The 14,940-nt window shown below is 43.4% G+C and overlaps 1 protein-coding gene across 2 annotated transcripts; it reads right to left on the bottom strand.

Annotated features, from left to right (window-relative positions):
* Positions 1-11,542: 11,542 nt before the first annotated feature.
* On the bottom strand, positions 11,543-14,897 carry RPS21 (ribosomal protein S21; the record flags this gene model as incomplete). 2 transcript variants are annotated; one of them, XM_080557512.1, is made up of 6 exons in its annotated part: positions 14,815-14,892; positions 14,554-14,618; positions 13,627-13,690; positions 12,465-12,536; positions 11,776-11,831; positions 11,543-11,603 (listed from the first exon to the last, which is right to left on the bottom strand). In XM_080557512.1, exons 2-6 carry the CDS (start codon positions 14,601-14,603, stop codon positions 11,594-11,596), a joined length of 252 nt encoding a protein of 83 aa, XP_080413638.1. In that variant the 5' UTR covers positions 14,604-14,618; positions 14,815-14,892. The 2 variants fall into 2 exon arrangements, with proteins under 2 accessions (XP_080413638.1, XP_080413639.1); XM_080557513.1 differs by lacking the exon at positions 11,543-11,603 and having other exon boundaries at positions 11,772-11,831; positions 14,815-14,897.
* Between the last annotated feature and the right edge of the window lie 43 nt (positions 14,898-14,940).

The following is a 14,940-nucleotide window of genomic DNA, read 5'->3' as shown; positions in this document are numbered from 1 at the left end:
AATCGCCCCTCTCTCCCTGAGCCTTGTTTAGGAATCTCGATTCAAGTTTTATGAGGTTACCAAACTCTGGTGTTTTTCATCTGTCTTGTGCTTTCTGCACCATATTTGGGGTATATTTCAAGTTTTCCCCTACAGTCCTGTGTAGAAGTGCACTCTAAAAAAATACAAGCAGAAAAGGAAGCTTCAGGTAAAACTTTTGATATCGCAAGACATGATAAAATCACAGGAGCTGGCAGAACTGGCAGGCTGCCCTGTCCTACCCCATCCGTGGCCTATGTCCCTTTGTGAATTGGCCTTTGTTTGCTACAGATTCACTCTAGCGGTTTCTCACACCAAGAATTAAGCCCTATTTTATCCAAACCTGGCCCAGAGGGCCTTTGGCTCCTAGCCAGAACATACATAGCATTTCTTTTTATTTGCTCTTCCTTTCTCAGTCTCCCTCCCTTCAGGGTCCTGTTATTATTATTTTTTAAAAAAAAAGTCCTGGATTTTACTGATTAAAGTGCTTACTTTCATGTCAATACATTCGTTTTGTACTGCCTTTGGGGTCAGAAGGAAGTACACATTATTTTGGATTTAAAGGGAGCTGGGAGAAAGCCGAGGAGAAAAAAGGATATTATAAAACGTTCCTTTGGTACCGACACACAGGCACCGATAGCCTGGTGATGATTCAGGACTAGGGAGAGAAATGACATTTGGATAAGAGATTGCCTGCAACGGGCCCAGGAAATGTGCTGTTATCAGAAGGACCATGCCAAAGGAGCCACCGTGAGCGCGGTGGGACATGGGGACGCGTCACAGCAGCTGACGGGCTGGTCACAGGCAGCGTGCCATAGGGTGCACGGCAGTCCAGTGACACACCACGGGCTTCCTGAGCCCACCACAATGCGTGTTGCCGTTTCTCTTGCTGCCATAGCTTTAAAATTAGAATTTAAAATAAGAAATTGGTCTCAACACAAGCCTGGCGAAGCCCCGTACCCCAGCGCCTGCCTGGCGCCAGGGACAGTTAGACCAGGCCATGCTTCAGCCAGCTGCAGTTGCCTGCACCTGGCACACACGTGTAACCAGTCTGGGCCAGACTTTTTATTTTACCTGCACTCGTCCATGCTGCAAGCTTTTTTCCACCTGGCTGCTCCTCTCCTGCTGCAGGATGTTGGTTTCCTGGCTTTGCTGTCAATGAACTTCTAGGCTGCTGTCACACACCGCCACCTTCCTGGAGTCCTTTGCTGTTTGGATGGTGCCCTGACGGTTAAGAAAACACCGGGTCAGGAATTTCTAATTGGAGATTGTCTAGGCAAAGCCAAACCTGCCCGCTAAGCTGCCTGTAAACATAGGTGACTGCACAGCTGGATGGAAATCTGCCTCTGAAAACCAGCAAATTCTGGCCCTCTTCCAGACGTGGAGGTCTACGATCAGAGATCCTTCTGGTGCACGGAACACGGGCACTGCTGCCTTCCTTGTTCCCATGGCTTTGTGAGCACAGAGCCAGTGGAGGGGTGAGCACCTCAGAAATCACTTACTGCCCCCGGCACGCTCACCCCGTACAAGCACCCATGCTCCTTGGGGATGCCTTGCTCTGACTCAGCCCGACCTTTCCAGCTGTGGTTGCTCTCAAGGCCCTAAGGCAAAATCTCGGGGGGGGGGGGGGGGCAGGATAACCAGAAGCAACTGGAAAAACATCAGAGCCTTGTAGGACAACGGTGTACCTGAAGACTTGCAGGTCTTCCTTCCCATCCTCCTATCTGCTCAGTTTCTCCTTCAAGTCTAGTAACCATTTTCACCAAATTCTCTCTGCTGATCTCAGAGATCTGACTGTGTGCAGACGCCTTACAACAGCTACCAAGCTCCTACTTAACCTAGTCCATTTCCTTCCCTCCCTTCTCCCTGTGAGATGAGCCCCTGTGCAATTGCCTGGTTGCTCCCTGCTGAGAGCTGACAGCACCACCTTTTCTTTCTCCGATAAGACCTGGACCCTGCAGCATTTGCTAAAGGGCATGGAAAAAATAGCTACATCTACAAAGACCTCAAGCAGACCAAGCGGTGGTATCTTCATCCTGTTTTGGAGTCAAATGTCTTTTAAAATCAATTTGTACTCAAAACAACTTCTAATCCTGCCTTGTTCCCTCTCCAGAAATCAGCTGTAATCAGAGGGCACTTTCAGGCTAGCACAGGCTGGAGAACAGAGTGCACTTCTGCCATGAGTCCCGGGCAATTTATTACAGGAGATTGCACTCAGGGAAGGTGCTCATGTGATTAGGATTTAACAGTCAATTAAATAATACCCACATTTCTAACAAAGGAGCTGGGATTAAGGAAGGACTCCAGAATGACTCCTTTCCTTCCCATCTCTGATGCCAACCTCGGGAATTTCCCCGTTATTAACCCAGCTGTTCAATTAAAGCTAAGCAGAACAAACAAAATTGCTTCTGAAATGTCATTACAATGGGAATCGGACAGTCAGTTCTGCCATCAGGGCACCCAGGCTTTTAGGAAAGTACGCATAGGAAGCCGTCCTGGGCCTTGGACTTTATCAAAAGGATTCCAGCCATGTGTTTAGTGCAAGGGATTATGCTGTTGCTGCTCAGGTCATTTCTAATGAGCAGACAGGGAAGTACTGCTTCTTTTAAGATTAACCACTACCAGACAGCGCAGACGAATGCAGCGCTGCTGGTTGGAAAGCACACACTCGGCTGTGATTGCTCACGCATTTACAGAGAACACATGGCAGAGCACTGCCTGCACAGTGATCTGAAGGCCTGGGCCCCACGTAGCGAATAAACACGCAAAAAAACCTTCCCTCCCTTCCCAATCTCTTCCAGTAGGCAGCAGTGCCTCCCTCCAGATTTCAGCGCATCTTTCTTCGAAATTTTCCTCGAGTCGCGACCACCGAGCACCTCCCAAGCTTGGCAGCCGATCCCTCCTGGTTCCCCCCCTCCTGTCCAAATGTGCCCATTGCTGCCACATTCACCTGGCTTTATGCCTCCTGCCAAGCAGGGCAGGGGAATCAACAGGCCCTCTCCAGGTGCTCGGTGGTTCTGGCGGCATCGGCTCCAGTTTTATGGCTTCCCTGTTCTTTTATCTCTCTACCGAGCCACCGTGTCTCTCCTCACATCTCACGTCTCTCGTCTTCTGTTGCGCTCCGTTTACTCCCAGCTTTTGGCCACGAGAGAGGGTTGTGTGCAGCTGTAAAACCTCTCGTTCACCTAGCGCAACGCATTTCAAAGCCGTACAGGAAGCAGCGCACGTCGCTGCGCGGTCTCTTTCATACTGTGTGACGCTGTATTGGGGTGGTTTGAAAGCAAGATCACAGGTTTGGCATTTGTGCAGGCAGCTCATTTCAGGACAGTAAGACGAGCTTGCTGCCTGCCCTGCCTTCACCTTTCACTACAGCGCAGAACATTGCCAACCTCAATGACGTTTTACAACAGTAAAAACATGATCGTGCCCTAAAAAGGATGGGCTGACCACAACACAAATAATTATTATTTTAAAAATTATTATTATTTTATCATGCAGCAGGAAGCACGTGCTGCAAAATTACTCAGAGCATGAGAGTCAGCCTAACACCATACCTGGGACCAACCACTGGCCAGAGATGGCCAACTTCTCACATCTAGACCCTTCTTTAACAGCAGATCTATAGTTTTCCAACACAAAGCTGTTTTTTTTTTTTCCCCCAAGCAGAAAACCTCAATTTTCTCCCAAAGTTCTACCTCATTTTTATTCAGCCACTGTAACCAAAAACAAATGCCTGAGACAAAGCCGGAGTTAAGATGCACAGACTGCCATGGTGTGGCCTCATGTCCTTCTCAAATTACCTTCGTCTGTAAAGAAGGAGAGTAACTCTGGAAGTGCAGTGATGACACCAAAAGGGTGACAGTGATGGTATTGCTGTGTTGCTGCTTCAAGGACCATGGATCTATGAAGTGTCTGATTACAAGTCCCAGGAGAGATGCTGGCACTGTTTCTCAATGCAGACTTTTCAGATTCCAACAGACGCTTTGGATTAGAAAATCAGATCCCAAAGTCAACATTTAAACAACCTCCATAATTCTGGCAAGTTGTTTTTGCCAATATATGTTGTTTTACTCATTAGTGCATTTCCCAGCCATCCGAGTGACAGCGGAACAGTAGTTTGGGGTTGTTTATTCATATAATAACATGTTCTGCTCCTTCTCCCTAAGGCCACACAGACATTCAAAACGAGCACCCCCACAAACATTTTCCAGGAAATAGTGTCTTTTGGGAACCTGAAAGATAGAGTGGAAATTGTTGATCAGAACAAGCAGCTGTACATCCCTTGAGGGGACATTCAATGCAGAACGGGATGCTGCCTGACACTCTGTTTAAATTGGGTGGATTTATGAGCTTCTCTGATAACAACTGCTATCTGGAGCTAGAATCAGTTACCGCCCCCTTTGCTGGAATTTCTCTTGGTTTGTTCCCAGCTCAGAGCACCTCTGGAGAGTTTCTGGTGTAGCTTTGTCATTGTGCAAATTCATGAAGAAGGGAATTTAAGTCTAATGGTATCCTGTGAATTTATACTAAAGGCTCCATTTACCTCAGAGGTCCAAGAAGGCTTTAGACTGGGCCCGAGAAGTAGCAGCAAAGCGATTGTGCACCTTAGAGTAGCAATGGATTGTACAAGGATCAGCCCTTTGTGCCATTCATGACTCCCAGGTTCCAGCTACCGATATGAGAAACGGCTGACTGAGAACAGGCTCCCCATGAGCACTACTTTTTGCATTTTAGAATCCCAAAATACCAAAGGTGTTATCTCAAGCTGCGGAGCACTGTAAATTATAATCACCCTTTCCAGCAGTCAACTGATATGACTCTCCCTCTCCTTACCCATGCCCTAAAGGAAGAAAAAACCTCAAATAGTCCCACCCTCATAAATGATTTGGGATTTGAGAGGAGAAAAAAAAATGGATTTTATTTGCATGTCCAGAAAATTCACAGGTGGTGTTAAATTTCCCTGCTGCATAGAGGATAAAATCAGCAAGTGTTTAAAATAGTAAATTAGGACACCTGACTGGTTCAACTCTACTGAGTTTACTGCAGATCTTCTCTAAAGTATATATGCCTTATGTAACAGTTTATTTAAATAATGCTGTCACTTCACCTTGCATTTTCTGATCACCCCTCAAATCAATTTGAAGTTTTCTACTTTTTTCACCACATTCATTTTAGTGATGGTTAAACTCTAGTATAGGTTGTAGTAGCTGAGAGGTCTTGCTCAAAACAAATGCCACTGTCAGACGTAGAAACCAGGTCTCCTGAGCCTTGCTGCCAGCGTGCTAGTTTTCTTGAATGCCTGAGATGCACACTTCAAGGGAAGGGCACCAGGAACAGCTCTCTGCTCACCAGAAACCAGCTGCATATTATTATTATTATTATTATTTTTTAAGGCAATGAAACCAAAAAGGGTTGAATAACAGAATAGGCCATACCCACATTTCCAGCCAAGATGAGAAGTGAATGCTGGCCACAGTGCTGCCGGCAGGAAGGTATGCTGCCACCTGTCCCACACCTGCAAAGACTCCTCTTCCCTAGACATGTGCAGCATTAGGGAAAAGGTAAGGAAAATCTTAAAAATTGACCCCCTTTTACCCTGAAGGGATTTGTGCCTAATGTGGTCCCACTTGTTTCACTAGGCGAGAAGGCGACCAGCGAGATACCAATGCTGTATCTGATTAAAAGACCCAATTGACACATTATCTTCTGTAGCAGGATGCAGGCTCTCCAAAGGCAGTGCTGTGTCAAGATGTGCTGGGTTTGCAGAAATATGAGCTCTGTGCTACAACGATCAAGCTTCCTCTCAGGTAATATACTTTGCAGCTTGAAAGCTGCTTCCTTAATCTGCCTTTTTTTTTTTTTTTTAAGTTCACATTTTAATCAGCACCATCTGGGATTAGCTTCCTTTTATTTACTTATTTTTGGGTACAGGCAGTCTTAGATCCTCAGATTTTGGTCAGCCTGCCTGGAAACTTTTCCAAGTTTGAGATCACCAGCAACTGTACTGAATGCTGGGATGATGCTTTCAAGAGCTTGAAAGCAGACACAAGACAGGAGCAAAAGTGACCTATCAGCAGACACTGAACTTAACTGCAGTGTCAACTTTTTAAGGTCGTTATTTCCTCAGAAGAGCCAGCCAGTGGACTGTACAGTCACAGATCTGGCTCCCGTGCTTGGCTGAGTGACCCAGCACAAATGACCCAATTTTCCTAGGAATGCAGAGGGAGTTTGCTGCAAGCATGTCTCCATTGTCCAGAACAGAAATCAGGCACAGAAATCACCTTCTTTTAGCCAAACTAGTCAGAGGGAGATTCAGATCCCCAGCATTTCTAGCCCTCACAGGGGAAAGAGCTGAGTGAAACAGGGACAAGCTGCAAGTAATGATCTCCTGTCACCCTCCCAGTGCACTACCCAATTTATTTTTAAGTGCTATTTTCATTCAGCCTCAGACATTTGAAATACTTTGCCTAGGGCATAAACTATCACATTTCTCAGCTCAGAGAATATCCAACTATCAACCCATATAGAGTTTCGCTAATGACTTTATGAAAAATCTGTTTTGTGAAATAAAACACATTTTCCTCAACCTTTCTTACCTGATAGACATTGCAGTTCACGAGAGAGGCCGACAGTCCCAGTAGCTTCATCAGAACGCCAGTGTGGGGCATTCTGGTAGGCACTGATAGATGGAGCAGGATCAAGGCGCTTTTCTCAGAGGTCCATTACCCTATGAAATCAATAAAAAAATTATTTCATTTAGAGCCAGTTGAGAGACCCGAGTACACAACAGCTGCATTTCGACAAGCGTGGCATGTCCCAGCACACAGAATGACCGCAAAGTATGACTTTTTGTTTCCATCCCTGCAATGATCTCAAATCAAGGCCTGGCAGGTCTGGTCTCCCAGCACAAGGATATCCTCCATTTTCTCAGGAGAACATAGAACCAGCTTGGCTGGGAAAGGCCTTCCAGATCTAGTCCAACCATCAACCCGAGCTACTGAGTCTCATCACTAGATCATGCCCCTTATCACCGCATCTTACCGGCCTTCTAATTTTGTGTCCGTGACGGCCTTTACATAACTCCGCAGCTTTGCCAGCTCTGCTCCTGCTGCCCGAGGGCGACTCGCGGGGAAGGCTCTGCCGTCAGCGGCACAAGCGGTGGCTCACCCCCACCATCTCTGACAGCGCCCATTCTGTTCCCTTTTCTCATTACTAACTGGTTTACAGATCTCATGATCGCTGCTTGCAGTCCCAGACTGAAGTGTTCCCAAATCCTCAGCAGAAGAAGCACGTCCTCAGTCTTTTCTTCATAGCCCCAGTCCAGTAGAAGAAAACTACGGAACAGAATTTCTTGACAGAGTAAAACACAGGTATGTGCACTGCAGAATAATTCACTTGGTTCAGTCTGGCCACGTTCACTTTGCTTGTTATCAGCTCCCTGAGAATAGATGTTATATACAGTGCCCTTTTCCTCATAAAACATTAAAAAAAAAATCCCACTTTGACCTTATTAATAGTTCTCAATTCTTAGTACCTACAGCTCCAAGTGAGGATTTAGCCAAGGGAAACTCCTGCCTGATATTAAACAATAGAGTATTTCCCAGCAGGAAAAAAATCCTAATTAGTTTTCTATATTTTTTTCATGGCTGATTACTTCAGCATACATGGAGGGAAGCTGTTCCCCCTGGGATGCCTAAACACAAACGGTCATCAGTGCATTAACCAAAAACAAAAGCATCCTTAACCTATTCAGTACTTGCATCAGAGAGGTGTCTTTATTTCTGCGTATCACCAAGAGTGACAGCAACCGAACAAAACACGGGATGGGAATGGACAGCCCTCCCTAACAGCCGACCGAAAAACAAAAATGCTGCCAAACCTAGCGCAACAGCTTAGCTCAGTCCTTCCTCCGTCTGGGCTTTCAGCAGCCCCCAGTATCACAGCAGCTTTGTGCCTTTGCTTGCTTTAGGAAAATAAACTGTAACCCTTTCAAGCTATTCCAGCTTCCTTTCTGTAGGGAGCACTAGAGAGGCAGCCTCTGCTCCACGCTCCTTGGCAGTTTGAGCCTGCGAGCACAGAGCAGCAGTAATGGATACACACGAAGGCAAAAGACACCCTTGGCCTTTTGTATCCTTCTTCTGAGTCACAGCGCTCCTTTTATGAGTAAAGCACAAAGGATGCCAGGAAAGCATTTTGCCCGTCGTGTTCTCCCAGCCTTAGCGGTTTTGCCTGTTTGGCACCTTGCAAGCAGAACTGATACGATCTACGCCGCTAATTCTGTGCTCCCAGCAACAGAAGATGCAGTGGCCTCCTAACCCCAGACCTCTGATCAGAACACGCAGAGATTGTCCAAAGCAGCTTTTCAGCAACACGTAGGTCATGAAAAGGATGACGAGGCTTAAAAGAAACCAAATCGGCATTGCGAGACATCTACGAGCCCCGACCAAAAAGCAAGGTGTTTTAAGGAGTAGACAGGCTCTGCCTGAGCAACAGAATTTTGGCCAAAGACACTGAAATAGCCCCAGCTAAATCAGCTGTCTTTAGGATGCCACTGCCAAGTCCTTGTAACAGAAAAGAATTTCATGACTTGGTGCAATGTAACCATGTAAGGGCAACTCTGTCCATCTTGTACAGTACAAGTACAGTTCATTCCCTTTCATGGCTCTAGAAGATCTGAACTATTCCTGTCACAGGAACAAAGAACATTTGACATCACAATACGGGAAAATGCAACTCGGAACTGATTTTTAAAAGGACACCCTTGTTAAGATTCTGCTGAAAGTTTTGTAAAACCTCACGCTGTGCGTAGTTCTGCTGGTGAAGGTGGTGTGAATTTCAGGAAGCCTTTAGAGCAGCACTAACCCACTTCCAAGCGAACTAAGTTTAGGATACAGGATCATAACATTTCATAGGTTTATTTTGACAAGAAATTAAAGTGATTATTTTTTCTTAAATTCTGAAATACAAGCAGCAACAATCAGCATTAATAGCAGAGGTTTTGAATTACAACATAATTATTAAATAATTAACACTGCGGTGTAAATTTAATTGGGTAGTTATAGTTTGATGGACATTTATTGCTTAAAAAGACATCTGAGAGACCTCAAGCTCATCTTGAGCTTTTAAGCTGTCAGTTCGCTTTGTCTTAATGGGGGAATTCCACTGAAATCCACATGGATGAACAGAGTCCCAGGAGATCAGAAGCAAGTCAACAATATTTAGACTCTGGTAAACTAGGCATTTATCATCAGTAAACAGTTACTGATTTATTTAAAGTTCTACCCTAATACCAAGGCAGAAACAGCTAATTTAAGATAAGTCAGAAAGAAACATCAAGTCCAATTAAAACTTATCTCCCTTTACTGTGTATGAAGGAAAGTAATGAGGGTTGGACATAAGCCAAGCCAAAATTTCCCCAGATTGGAGAGTGTATTTGTCTTTCCAGAAAGTGTTTTCAAAGATTTATCTGCTGGAAAAATGAATTATTTCCAGGAGAATCACAACAGATTTTTTTTTTTTTTGGAGACATCCTTCATGGTTGACTCTGATGTCAGAAAAAAACTCCAAAACAAGGTGTTTGTTTTTTTTTTTAATTTTTGATTTGTATTTAAAAGGTATCTGTCTCATGTGCTTTCTGTATTAGTATGTTGTGAGTTCAACATGAAGCTTTTTTTTCAGTCTTTTTAACTGAAACCCAGGAAAAGTTCTGTCACCTTGGAGGAGGACTAGTAAATTCAAGTGTTAACAGTGGGAAGACAGAATGTGCTACCAAAGATGTTTTAGTTCACAGCCATGTTAGCAAAAGCTAAGATCTGATTTCAGCCTTCTCTGCTCAGAAACAAACGTTTGCTTTACGCTGCAACTACCCATTAACGTGGCCTGATTTACAGTGCCTAGTTTCAGTAGATACCATAATCTTCCAAGGAAATATGTTGCAGCTTGAAGTGTCTAAGAAGCAGGCAGAATACAGATAAAGATACCAAACTTGGGATAGTTGATCCTCCTCCTTAGTTCAGAGGCAACAGTACCCCTATTCCAGACTCTTGAGAGAAGCCTGAGGCTGAAGTTTCCCACACCCACATGCATCCACAGCAACTTGCAAACAAGTCAGAAATAAGCCACATGGTAACCAGCTCTACATGGAGACAACTTACAGCATAAACAGGAAAGTGTCACAAAAAACATTCCTATCATTTGAGAAAACTTCCAGAGGGCCTATACAGTACTTAATATGCTGTTAAAACATAATGAAGTTACGCGAGATTCCAAAGGTTCCTTAGTAAAGGTACAGCACCTCGAGCACAGCGCTTTACAAACGCAATACGAAACCTTGTTTTGAAGGCCTGATCAAACAGAAGACTGGACAGGCCATGAAACAAGGTATTTCTGGCATATCTTGGCACACAAATAGGGAGCAAGTTCAGAGACACCAGGAAATTTAATGCAAGATCATGATGATTTTAAGTGTTTTAAACACCTCAGTTTTATAGTACACCTATGACTTCGGCATTGCAGAAAAATCAACTTTATTTCTAATCCTGTATCTAAAGTTAATGCCTGAAACTAACTCAGCAAAGCTTGAGCGTCTGTGTACTCTGTGGTAAACAATTTTTCTTTCACGATGACTGCTTCATAAGCTTTGCAAGCAATCCATCAGTTTAAATTAAAACTAAGTATCTGAAGTACAAGTAAAACCTTGAATAAACTTTTTCGAACTAAATTATAGAAGTTTTTTTGCGTGTTATGTCAAAACTGTGAAGTGATGGAAGTTAAACAGAGACAGGGAATGGACAGATAAGAGGCAAAGTCAGCAAATGTGGTATTATTTAGACTGTTTGCATCCTCCCTGGGTTCTGCTAGTAAGATAACTAAAAAAAATAATACATCAGCAGGTGGAAAGTTTATCTAGCCATTGAAGAGCTTTTAAGTCAGTTATCAAAATATTGCCTGATTATTAAGAGTTATTTCTCCTTAAATCATTTCTCTGCTTCTCAGCACCAAAGTCATGCCTGAGAGTAAAAAAGGTAAAGCCTCGAGTCTCTCTCATGTTGAAATCAACTTGCTGGCATGCAACAGTATTTCTGATAAGTTTTCCATGAACTTCAGTATTAATAATTTGCTTACAGAATGTGTAAATGGCAAAAGAAATATTGTGAGCCCTTATCAGCAGAAAAAATAAACTTGGATATCATAACCAAAACAAACTCTCCATTTTTCCTGTGAAACAGTAGCAAGCTGAATTAAGATTGTTACATTGCAAATAGTTCCATTACAGATTAAGAGGAGATGAGCTACAATTGCAAAACCTATTACAGCTGGAAATACGGATTATAGGGAACAGAGGAGTGAACTGGAAATTCTTGATTTTAAACTCTGGCACTGCTCTACAAGGTGATGTGCTGTATGAATTCACAGCCAGAATCTGTACAATATACATCCTTAGGCTTGCATTTCTACGTTCTTTTAAGACAAACTGTAACAACTCCACTGGTGTTTATGACTTAACAAAAGACACAACACAATATACATTTGAACTGTTTATTTTATATCAAATGTTCCATACCACTTTCTTCTGTTAGAAATTCCTAGAAAAAAATGAAAGAAACAATGTTAGAAACTATTTAATGGCTCAAGTAGTTATTTGGCCAACTGTATAAACATTCTCTAAATATAGTGTACAGATTTTAACCTAAAGGTTGAATTTGGGTACTGAATTACCTCTGCAAAAGTTATTGAGGATAAGGTAAACATACTTACTTGGAAACAATTCCATCATTTTTTGCTAGACGCAGAATGGAGTCGTCTGATTCCCCCTATAATAAAAAGGATAATTCTGAAGTGAGCACATAATTGCTATCACACATTAAAAAGAGAGAGGTAGCAGCAGCATTTCATGCTGGCAGTGAAATGCAAACTTTTTTTTTTGACAGATCACTGCATTGTACATACACAGACTAGCATTTTTAAAACAAGCTGTTAAATCCTTTGCCATTCTTCAGAATAAGAAACAGAACTTGACAAAGTATAGACTTGCATTAAAAAGATGTACTTCTGAGTAAATGAACTCTAGGAAGCTTCACATCATGCTTACAAATTTAAATTATGATAGTGTAATCTCTAATAATTATAAACAAAGTCAGATATCAGCTGCTTAGTGCATTCTTAGAGGAAAAAAATCCACTTGCACCTTCTAGTGATTTTTAAAAAATAACAATAACAAACATAAACGGTTCTCCAAACCAACAAACTGAAGAAAAAACAGAAGAAACTCATTCTTTCAAGTCAATTAGTTCAAGTCTTCGCACTGTTGTAATTATCGCAACAAAAGCTCTCCTCTAGAATGTGCAGAAGGCACACTGCATTTCCAGGACCAAACATAAACCTGAAATATTACTAATCAATATAAAGGGAAGGAAGATCATTTTCAAGCTCAAGAAAACGCTTACCATCCTACGGATTGCTCCACAAATGGCGTATGTTTTGAACTGGCCATTGACTCTCCCCGTTACCTTGTCGACCTGTAATTACAAGCAAATTACTCCATACAGATTCTTACAGAATTCTCGCAGAATTTTATGCTCTCACCTCATGCTTGCCAAACCCTTGAAGACAAATATTACCTGTTCAACTTTGCAAATATTTTTTTACTGCAAACTTCAAAAACTCAAGGCAAATAGTTCAGCTAGAATATACAGAGAACGTTCTCAGAGCAAATTTATTGTTTGCTACATAATGCAGATATAACATCTAATGTATCATAGGGCATTACAAAAATGCAATAGAAAATGGTAGCTCAAAAAAGAAAACATTGGAATTCTACAGAAATGGAACAGTTCAATGTAAACCTTATCTGTGTACTTTACTGCCTTTATTTATTTTATTCATGTTTAAGTCAGTATAATGGAAAATGGAATGTCCAAGTCGAGGGACACGAATTGTTCTCAGCATCTAAGAACCTGAGAACCAAGTTAAAGAAACGGTAATGCAGCACACAAAACACATAAGCAATCTCATTTCAGTTAACAGAGAACTCATTTCAGCGTTAACAGAAATGCTTCATGCAAAACATGGAAAATGGCACTTTAGTTAAGCAAAGCAGAACAGAAAAAGAGTTCTGCCCAGGAAACCACACACCTTTCTGAAACTTGGTAGAAACTGTAAAGGGTGCAGATCAATGAGAATAAAAAATTGAAACTGGATGTACGTGGACAGGCTGAAGAACTGTGCTGTTTTACTGACAGGTGAAGGTAGAAGGGGGTACTGATCTTCCAGAATGGAGCACTCATTTTCCATCAGGAAAAGGAATCCCCTAATTTTTAACTCTAAATGTCTATCCTTAGGAAGTTTTATTTACTCAGTTAAGCACTGGAACAGACTGTTTTCAGAGCTTTATATAATCGCCTATAGAGAATTATTTTCCAATAGGTTGAAAAATAACCAGGGGCGACATACTAATATCCTTACGTGTACAAAAGCTTTCTAGTTCTACACCTGTATGACTCCTAGTGAATTATTTGGAGATTCATCACAAGCTTTTACATTTCCTAAATTCTATGAAAATTGAAATGCATTGCTCTTTTATTCATCACTCCTGTTAAGAAAACTTACCTCAGATATGTTTATCTGAATAGAAGCATGATCCTTGGCACCGATTATTCGGTTGCTAGCAGAGCTAAGGAATAAACAACAAGATATGTTTCAATAAAAGGAAATGGACAGTGACAGCAAGCAAAGACTATCAAAATCAAACCTACATGAAAACTAAAGCTGTGCAAGTTCAGACGCGAAGAGATTAAGGTTCAGTGCTCGGAAAGTCAAAATCAAGTTTTAAGATCATTTAACGGAAACTTTCGCTGTGTAGTCATGCTAAGTTGCCAGCTATCCCTTTGATTTAATCTGTATGAACCCAGTCCATTACTATTCAGTGCACACATAAGCACTGACCTTCAAAATGCAGAATATCACATTGTCCCTTTCTAATGTGCAAAGCCTCCAGCAGCCAATGGAATTCAGAACGTATTCTGTGTCTTTTTTCACTGGGAGCCATTAGAGCTCTCAGAAGACATTCAGGTCACTAACTTTGGTCCTCTTAGGAATCACAGGCCTTAGTAACATTTAATCCAAAAAAATATCGCTGTAAAACAAACCATCTGTATGTGTTTTATTAGATATAACAAAACCCAATTTTCTCCAATCTTAAAATAGCATCTAAGATGCGCTATCAGGACAACGAGCAATCACTTAACAAGTTCACTACAGGAGCGCGTAGCTCAGAAATGCTCACGCAGCACAAATACACCCATTTTCTCCTGAAAGCAGCCACAAAGGAGCCGCCGCATCCTGAGACGGACGGGCCGCGCCTCGCTGAGACGCTGCAAGTTCTCTCTAAATTTACTTTTCTCATACTTCTGCAAGGTATTTATGCACAAAAATGAATAGGAATTTATATTTTTCCACCGAACTCGGGGGGCTACAGGTTTGCGGAGCCAAGCCCCTTGCCGTTCGGAGCTGCCGGTGCCGCAGGGCCGCACTCACCACTTGCGAGGCACGTAGAGGTCCACGAACTCCCCGGCGTCGTTCTGCATCTCGCCCGGTGACACCTACGGGAAGCGAGGCGCGCCTCAGGCCCGGCCCCACGAGGCCCGGGGGGGGACGCAGCGCTCCCGGCCCGGCCCCTCCCGCAGCACTCCACCACCACCACCACCACCCCCCCGGCCCCACGGTACCCGGTACCCAGCCCCGGGCCGCCCCCCAGGCCCCCCGGCCGCCGCCCGCGCCCCGCCGCCGCCGCCATACCTCGCGCGCGGTGCGGCGGAAAGGAAGGGGCGGCCCCGCGGAAGCGGAAAGGCGTCGGGAGGGCAGGGAGGGCTTCCGGGGGGGTGCTGTGACGTCAACCGCGCTTTGGGAGTGACGTCACTGCTC

The sequence above is a fragment of the Anser brachyrhynchus genome (assembly GCF_964034855.1).
Source record: "Anser brachyrhynchus genome assembly, chromosome: 16".
NCBI classification, from domain to species: domain Eukaryota; kingdom Metazoa; phylum Chordata; class Aves; order Anseriformes; family Anatidae; genus Anser; species Anser brachyrhynchus.
The sequence above is the reverse complement of the archived record's forward strand: the minus strand, read 5'-3'. Positions and strand labels throughout refer to the sequence as shown.